Genomic DNA, 9,687 nt, shown 5'->3' with positions numbered 1-9,687 from the left:
TTCTAGAAAGAAAATAAAGGGGGAAATTAACTTCCCTCTTTGCCCATAACACCAGATTGAGAAAGAGCTATCAAGAGATATATAAGCGCTAACTGTTTTCTACCGGGTACTTAAGGGAAACAGATGGGTACAATTATGGTTTTATGGAGGCCTTACCTAAAATGCTTACACTCAGCTGCCATATTACAGTTTGATTCTCCGTTATAAATACATATATTAATCTTTGTAAAGGTCTGCACAGATTTTAAGCTAAGGGGGAATGTGCAGTGCCGTAGTTACCTACGGAAGAAGACCATGTTAAAACCAGGAGGTGCAATGATGCTGGAACCCGCAGGAGGCAAATTCTCCTTGCTTAAAACGACTCTGATCGTGCTGAAGGCAGCAGAGGGAGCCAGCTGCCTTGCTTTGGAGGTACCAGCACTGCTGATGTCCTGCAGCCAGCCCAGCACCTGCTTTACCCCGGGGCAGTGAATCTCCTGTTCCCAGAGGCTGCGTCGTTGCAGACAAAACATTAGGAAAAGCTGAGCTTTGCTCGCTGCATGATTGAAGTTTACTGCCCCATTCAGGCTGTACCACCGCCTCTGGCAGTGAGCAGCACCTAAATGCTCCTTAGGAACCTGAGAAAATACCCATTCAATTGCAAAATATAACTGAGTGAGAAATAAAAAACATCTCCATCTCTCCCCCCTTTACATCTGTGTGAGAATTTTATCTTTTCATGAGAGCTGCAGAAACACCTTTGCTCAAATCAGTGAGTCAAGTTACACACAGAACTTAACTTCTCTGACAAAACCAGCTACAAGACTGCAGTGCCACCCCTCACCCCTCAAACCCCACCATCACCATTGGTGTTTACTCACCTTCAATTCCATCAAAATAATTCTCATTTTATTCCCATATGATGAGACAGCATAAACAAAAAGGGGGAAACGGCCAATGCTGTCACATTTTAAAATCTGAACCTCAGTTTTGGCAGGTAAAGTAATAAGACAAATTTCCATGTAATTTTTGGTTTTCTAGCTCCAGAACCACTTTTTTTTCTCCCCACTGGAACTACAAGAAAACCTCCACAAGGCTAAAAGTCACAAGTCCTCCTACTGCCTTCTCAGACAGCCCCTTCTTCCTTGTTTCTCATACTTCATAATGAGAAGGCTCAATTTATGTCTGAGTGACCTCAGTTAAATCAGTCTTCAATGCATTTGCACAGGTACTCAGGAGGAAAAAATTTGATTAGTTAATCATTTAATTGCAAACTTCTGAATTAATAAAGGAAAACTTGACTCAAAATGAGAAGGGTATTATAGCACTGACATCTGGGAAGAGGTGAAGCAACCAATGAAAATTTATTTGTAAATTGTGCATTATTTAGAAGCAGTAAAAGAATGCAGAACCAGGTTAATTCTGTAGGTTTCTCACAAGCAGAGTAAAGGGTTGAGTTCTGTGGCTATAAATATATATTTACAGTATGCCCTAATTAGGACCAGTGAAAGAAAGAAATTGCATATTCCCATTTCATTAAATATCCTTTCACAATATAATCATCTAGACAACAGATGAAGGGTGTGCTGGAGCAACACTTTTCTCAGCTGAGGGGCTGAACATCTCCAGGGTGTTCCCAGCTCTCCAGCACGTGTGCAGTGCAGGCTGTCTCTCCCTGCCCCAGGGATTCCCAGCCCCATGGCACCAGGAATGATGCATGATGCAGCACAACACTGCACACTCAGAAGAGCTTTGAACGTGATGCAAGGGCTACAAAGTGAGAACGCCACCTCAAAAGGCCATTGTTATGAACTCCTTGTCCAGCCAGCTCACTCCAACTAAGAGTGCAGAGATTTTTTTGCTGGTATTTAAATGATCAAAAATAAAGGTTAAGGCCTTCTGCTGTCTTGAATGGTATGGGATATTACTTCTGGGGAGCCTTTATGTGGTTCATTCTCTGGAGAAAATCCATGCTGTTTGTATGATCCCTGAGATAATCTGACTCAGGCAGAAGCTATGGCTGTAGTATCTGCACTGCCCAGGCCACTGAAGCTGCTCTGGAGCTGTAAGGCACTGGTGAGTTCACAGCAGTGGGCTGAGCATTGCCCCATTCCCCTTCACTGAACAGAGCTGCCCTGCAGGTGAAACAAGCTCTGTGTGATTCCTGACACTGCTCCAGGACTGGAGGTGTTAAGCCCAAGCACCATTTGCAGCATGCTGTCAGAGCCAAATCCCCTCTTCCATAATGGAAGGTTTTAGTATCCCAAAGCGGAGATGTCTCACAATGCTTTCATTTAACACTGCTCCATGATAATCCTGCAACCAGGTCCGAGGGCTGCATTCAATTTCCATCCCTGCTGCTCACTCATTCCATTAGCTTGTCATGCTGCTTTCCACAGTTGTAAGTGGGAAATATTTATAAGTACATCACAAACATGGATGAAAGCCAGTTAACCAATGTTTCCAAAGCCCTCAGAGGGGAAAAGAAACAGAGGGGTGTCCAGTGTTTGCTTAAAGCACTGAATTCTTTAATGTTACTTTTCATAAGCCAAAGCCCACCTGTATATGTTAATAATATACTGCACTGCGGATGCCTGAGGTATTCAAAATTACGTGTAAGGTGCAGGATGGAGTTTGGGTAGGATTTAAAGATTAATTTTGAATTGATTATCATTATATCTAAGCTCTATATTGTTCCTTTATTTATACCATAGAATAAAATATCCTTTAAGGTTTTGGTTTAATTTCTGTGATATACAGAACACTTGCACAGTCTGCTGGTTCTATAGTGATCATCCCATTCTATTAATACTTGCAGAATTAGAGATTAAGGGTGTTTTCCATTTGCTGTTCTGCCACAGGAAAGAACTGCTTAGCTTGGCCCAGTGGGCTGTAAATTCAGAAGAGTTGCACTGTGCACCACAGGCCACATAGCATGGTATAGGCAAGTACACAAACTATTTCCTTGACTTAAATCTACACCTATTTTAATGCTGTTGCAAGAAACATTAAAAGCAATAAATAAATAGCAAAAATGTTATGTACAGAATGAATACTAACTTACAAATTACCATGCAATCCAGCAACAACTGCATGAAATGTCCTGGCACAACTATCTGTTTTACTGTCATTATCTGAAGATACCACAATTCTGATGCTTTTTAATGATCTCTAGACACTGACATTTGCTAGGCCCAGTATAAAACATGATTAATTTCCATGTTTATGTCTCATGTTTAAGTTTCTATGAGCAGAGTTCAGCACCTGAAGCCCTGTTAGGGTTCTGTGTTTGTTCATTCAGCCAGGAGAAATGCTCATCCTGGTGCAGACAGTCAGCACAAGACTTGGACACAAGCTAATTCCACAATGTACAAGTCTCACCATTTTAAAGGTACAACCCAAACATTCCAATTTGAAAAGTTACAGGGAGTCTGTTACAAATTCGACCCTAAACAGGAAGAAGTAATCTGAAAATTATCTTTTCAAGAATCTCTTTTCAGACACTTGGAATGAAAAGGGAACAACTGGACCTGGATATATGACAACAAATTTGAGCACTGCAATTTCTCATCTCCACCATAACTTTCCCACCATAGCAAACACTTTTCAAAAAAAAAAAAGCCATCCAAATACCATCTCCCTACTTTTACATATCCTAATAGAAGCTTCTACAAAAGTCTCCTTAGTCTAAATGCTACCAGTCTATTAAGTGCTGCCATGAGAATACACACAACTACACACTAAAATGTACTTCCACAAACCTTCACTGACAGACAGGAACAGACAGTGGAATAGTATTTCTCAAAAAAACATTTCTCTTACTTTCTGCTCCTGGTCTACAAATACAGCTTCAAAAGATGTGCATCCTCCTCTGCCTATGACTACTGCCTATCTTTATTTCCCCAGATCATCTCATTTGATAGCTCAATAAAATCAGAGAAATTCAGCTGGTGTTCAGCTTTTTGTCTATAATAGAGTTTATTGCCTGTATTTAACACTTGAAGGAGTTGCATGCCCAGATTTTCTACATTTTCCTATTTATAGAATAAAAAAGTTACCTCTAACTATAAATTACCTCCTAATTATGTCTGAAGATCAGCACAGCTGAAACCCTGAGAGGAGAATTCCTTACTCCTCAAGCCAAAAGGCCCACAGGTCAGAAAGTTGATGTTGATAGTTTTATTTTCCCATAAACCAAATAGAAATGAACTAATAATAATATAGAACCAATTGCAGAGTCTGCTTGACTTCTTTCCAATAGAGGATTTTTGTTCTTTTTCTTTTTGGTAAATTATTCCAATTTTTGGCATTTTCACTTTTAGAGTATCTCTTCTGATTCCTCCAGATTAATACATCACAGTATGTTTTTCCTCTCACTAATAAGTAGCATGTTTCTTGGCGCTTTATGTGTACAGACATTTAAACAACAAACATTTCTTGCTACTTGTTCTTGTCATGTTTGTTTCTCAGTAACTTGGAGCAACTGAAAAACAAAAAGGCAAAATATCTACTTAGTATTGAGAGTATTAGCACAAACACAGCAAGCTGTCTCCTGTATTAGCACAGTTGCTTTCATAACTCTTCTGTTTTGCTATATGAAGTTATGAGCAACTTAGCTAATGATTATTAAATTATATTATACGATCTGTGCATGAATTGAAAGCAGATGTACTGAGATCAAAAATTTCAGATTGATGTGCAAAAAGACATTTCACATGTTTTATTGTTCAGCAATGCACATTACACATATAAACATGCAGTCATTGGTTAATCTGTATGTTTAAACACCTGTTTGTATTAACTGTGATGCCATTCTCCTGCCACGATACTGAAACCAGCAGATCTTTGAAATTTTCTGGGAGGGAATGAAGGCCAAATCTGTAGCTACCATTTCTTCTTTGGCAGACCTATTATGAAACTGCAATTAATCTCTTTTCCAACTGTTTAAACACAGAAAGGATTTTCCCTTTATACATGTAACCCATTACATGTAGGAAAAATATGTTGTTCTTATAACCTGCACTGTATTGTGAATTTGCTGACCCATGGATTCATGTTTGAAAATACATTAAGCCATATGTAGGGCTTCAGTTTTTCTCCTGCTTACCAACATGACATGAGGTTTATGAGGGTTTTTTTCAATAGTTACTAGTCTTAGAGTATTAATAAGAATCTAAGTTAGCCTTAAGACTGCTCAGGTCATTCAGTCCTTCCAGCACACACCCAAAAGGTGTTTTATTTAGGATGAAAAACTGGAAAACTTCTAGTTTTAATAAAAGCATAATATACCCAGGATACATTATATTTAAGCAGGTATTCTCCAAAACTCGTACAGTTCATAACTGTTTAATGGTTATTGCAGTTTAATGGTACAGTTAATAACCTTACAGCATTTAAGAAACAGAAGGAGGCTCTTGTTGACTCTGCTCTTCCAGGAAAAAAGGAAGCCATCAATAATCTCTCACATTCCTACCACTGCACCAAGATGAAATCTAAAAAACATATAATTTTTTCATTATTTATTGTAAAAGGTCTTTGGTGGAGGAACTGAGAAAAAGCCATACCTGTAGCACAGATATGGGTGATTAATTCAGTGATAAACCTGCACTCATTGCCCTGTGCCAAGAGTCTCACTATTTTGAGGAATTTGATAGAAATCAAACATATATGAATTCACATTTAGAAAATGTAAAGGCTTTCCCTTCATCTCACAGTTTGCCAGTTGGTTTCTAATATCCAGATTTTCATCTCTTCAAAGAAAAGAAAAGATTAGCACACTACCAAGTTAAGGGCAAACAGTAAGTCACACAGATAGTAGAATATAACATTCACGTCTTATTATTATTTAATATATAAACCTTTACTTTAAAGTGTTATCTAAAATAACATACATGGTTACCAGACAAAATAGCCCATATAAACTATGCTGAAAATAGCATCTTTATTTACAGGAACCAAAGAAAATCAACTTTAATTGTGTTTGATTTCTGTTTTGAGGTCTGCAGCAACCTCCTGTCTCAGAGCTGGCTGCCAGCCCAGATCATTCTGCTGGGCAGAGCTCTAGGGAGGAAGACATCCCTCACACACACGAAGAAAGCACTGGCCATGCAGAGATGTGGCTCACCTGCTGCTGGAAGGGGTGGGAAGCAGCTTGCAAACTATCACTCTTTGCTCAGGTGTGATGTCCTGTTACCCCTCCCACCCTTCAGACTTTACAGTGACATGCAAGCTTTGTTCAAGCAAACTCTAAATCTGCTCTTGGTTCTGTTCTGCCTATACATTATGAAATTTAGCAAAAAAAGAAACAAGTATCTTAGAAAGCCTTTCTGTTTGAGCTTCTACATATATAGCGTTATCATCATCTTCTAGTACTGTTGGTAATCACAACTACAGGTAATAAGCAAAAAGAAAATCAGAAATTAATGATATTATTTTATAGGCACTTCTATAACCATGTAATTCACTCTGTAGTTAATTTGCTGAATTCCAATATCTGCTTTATAGAAAAACAACTGCCTTGGGTTGTATGAAAATGCTGCCTTTGAGAGCTACGAAATCCCACACTGCTTTACCAAACATGAATTAGATTCCAGAAGAATGATGCCTTGCAAACAGCACCCAGTATGCACTGAGAACCATCCCTCAGAGAGCCCTTGTATTACCACTATTAGCACTTCTTCTTTCCTGATTTAATGAAAATGCTGGGCTTCAAAAGAAACAGTTAATCAGATAATCACATTATCTCACAGGCTTTGGAACAGCCAAGCTCCCAGAAAAATCATTGAATAAGACAACAGGATTACAGCTTTAATGGCTACGTGTTGTATTTGTCACAAAGCATGGCCAGCATTCACACTGAGGTTGAAAATTTATTACATGGCTACCTGTGCTTAATAAAATAGAGATGTCACATTGAACAGATTATGAAACGGTACTGCAGTATGAGGTATTATTAGCATGTTATTTTTATTATTATTATTTGCCATTACCTATGACCAAGACTTTAGTACTTCAGTGTAAACACTGTGAAACATACACATGATTTAACAGATGGAATATTGACAGATTTAAACATTTTGGATCTGTTGTCTATCCACAAGATCTAGAAATAAGGCATATGGTCAGCAGAATAGGAGAGTTTAAATAAACAGCCCGAGCGCTTCGCTTTCCTCCCACACACCTTAACTCTGCCAGTCATGCTGCTGGATTCCTCAAATCTCTTATCTTGAGGAGCTCATACCTGAGGAAGGCTGTTAGCTGGCTGAAACATCATTCTTTTAGTTTTTTCACTTTCCTGTGTACAAAGGAAACAAACAATGAATAGCTAAAGGGCTTTTTACAAACCTTGACAGAGCTTTCTCCTAGGAAGATAACTGTGCAGCCTGAGAGGCTTCATTTGCTCCTGCTCGCACATTTATACACATCTGACACTTTATTCCACTCAAGGGACCGTGACATAAAATTGTAGAACTGATCACACATCCGTGATAGAAGCTTGACAGTTTTCCCAGACAGCCCTGCCAGAACTTCCCATCATTAGCTGTAAACAGAGCTAGCAGGGAGGCCACTTGGCAACCAAATGCTTTTGCTTTTGCAATCTTACAGCGTGGCGCCGTTTCCTTTTGGGCTGCACGCACTCCTGCCCGTACAACGGCCACTGGAAATCCTGGGATGGCACTTGGCTGCTCTGGCTCTCCACATCTTCAGAATCAGAGTCATCCCGTTGCAATGAAGGGAAATGCCTGTCAGGGTAAATCTCTTTCAGTTTGTCCTCAAAGAACTCATCCAGGCATCGTCCAGCCTCAGCAACCTCGGAATCTGGCTGTAAGGGAATGGATAACCATTCAGTGCTACCGCATGCAGAAATCATCCAGCATCAAACCCAGATAGCTGCCCCACCCCAGTATCTCTCCTTGGCTCTGTCTGCCACATCTCCATTAGTCTCTGCACACTTTCCACAGCCCATTAGTCCCTCTGCATTTCCAGTGTAAGTAAAAACCAGCTGCTGCTGTTAAGGAACACATTTGTGCACCTCTAAGAAGCAGAGATGTGCAGTGAACTAGAAAGAACAGCAGTCATCACTGCTTAGGAATTTTAAAACATTTTATTTCCCCTAGTTATTTTTCTGGCTGTGACTGGCTTCTCACAGAAAACACAGCAACATTCCATAGAGTTGTCTGTGAAGATGTCCCTCTTTAATTTTAGATCCATATGTATCTCAAGTTCTCAGATACATATATAACTTCATATAAACTCCATTCCTGTCATTAAAAAAAATCTTAACATAATTTCCAAAGAATAAAACTAATACTTCATCCCAATCCTATATCTAATTTCCATGGAACCAGTAGTTGCACCAGTGTGACAGCCACTGAAAGAGCCAGCCCCTGCTTTGTCTCCCCCCAGCCATGCACATTAGAAACATACATAATTGAACTTTGCACAGTTCCAAAACATGAGACGCACGTCAGTCACAAGTTCCTCAGGTGCAGAGTAGTGGGACTTGTCCTTTTTTTGCAGCTTCCTTCGTATGGTGGACAAATCCATTGGCCTTTTGATGATTTGATAATAATGCTGAGCCTGCAGTAAGAATAAAAGGCAGGTATGTGACATTTTTAATTAAAACATTTCCTTTCTAGTGACTCCGATGCAATTTTGGACAGAAATCATTGCAGAGGAGTCATTGCATCAGGGTAGAGAGCTCTAATATTTTAATGCCTACTCTTGCACATCATCTTCCTGGGTGCTTTTAAGTTTGGTTAAAGCATATTTGTTTGCAAGACTGATCCTAAAAATAGCACACTTCACGGACTACTCTGCTGCTTGAACTTTGTAAAGTTTATCCCCAGATAACTATAACCCAAATTTAACCATGACCAATAATTTATACAACATTGATAATTAGCTGACATTTTCCCCAAGCAATTACAAAAAGAAAGTGCTGTGATACTTTCAGCTGATAATGTGGGAAGTAGTCAGTCAAGAGTGACTCAAAATAGGATTCTGTGCACTCTTTTAAAAGTTCAACAAAAGTCTTTTTCAATGGACATCAGCTACCAGGATATCCCCCTCCTTAAATCTTTCTCATTCTACTACTACCTACTTTCTCATTCTACTACTACCTAGGTAATTTGTCCCATAAGTTCATTGCAAGCTTTATTAGGTGGAATGGGGTTTACACCATTAATTGAACTACTCCTTCACACAAAACCTTTATTTTTCCCCCCTTCAACTCTTAGCACATGGTGCTCTATTGTTACAATAGTGTGAGTCTCCATCTTCCTTAAAGCAGACAGTTAATATTGTAAATGTGGAGTACATGGATGAAGCAGATATCTCTACATCTTCCCCTGCACACAGTCACATTTATCCTCTTTGTGCACAGCACAAGAAAGGAGGGAGTTCAGGGTTGCTTCTAGAGCAGACCTCTCTTATGACACTACAACATTCTCCATGTATGTGGCAAGTCAATTTTTTTAATCACTGGAACCCCTCATACACTTTTGCCATTCTACCAGATTCTTAAATGGGCATCCAAACCACCTGAACACTGGCCAAAATTTCCCTGCCCTGACACCTTCAAGGCTCTTGGAAGAGGCAAGCACCCACCCTTCCCTAGGAAGCAATACTGTTCAGAAAAAACCCTCATTAATATATTTCAAGAAGAAAAAGGAGAAACTTGTGAAGTTCTCTGGATTGCCTCTGATC

At 39.4% G+C, this 9,687-nt stretch overlaps 1 protein-coding gene across 3 annotated transcripts in view; it reads right to left on the bottom strand.

The window, feature by feature from the left end:
- Positions 1–6,760: 6,760 nt before the first annotated feature.
- TRIM66 (tripartite motif containing 66) overlaps positions 6,761–9,687 on the bottom strand; it is a 44,480-nt gene continuing 41,553 nt past the window's right edge. For all 3 annotated transcript variants that reach the window (XM_033515241.1, XM_033515243.1, XM_033515242.1), the window contains exons 18-20: positions 8,407–8,559; positions 7,583–7,801; positions 6,761–7,273 (exon numbers count right to left, since the gene is read on the bottom strand). In XM_033515241.1, coding sequence (XP_033371132.1) covers positions 7,214–7,273; positions 7,583–7,801; positions 8,407–8,559 — 432 coding nt within the window. In that variant the 3' untranslated portion in view covers positions 6,761–7,213. The remainder of the gene's footprint in view (positions 7,274–7,582; positions 7,802–8,406; positions 8,560–9,687) is intronic.

Source organism: Parus major, chromosome 5 (assembly GCF_001522545.3).
Source record: "Parus major isolate Abel chromosome 5, Parus_major1.1, whole genome shotgun sequence".
Classification (NCBI taxonomy): Eukaryota; Metazoa; Chordata; class Aves; order Passeriformes; family Paridae; genus Parus; species Parus major.
Note: the sequence above shows the minus strand (reverse complement) of the source record. Positions and strands in the feature narration are given on the sequence as shown.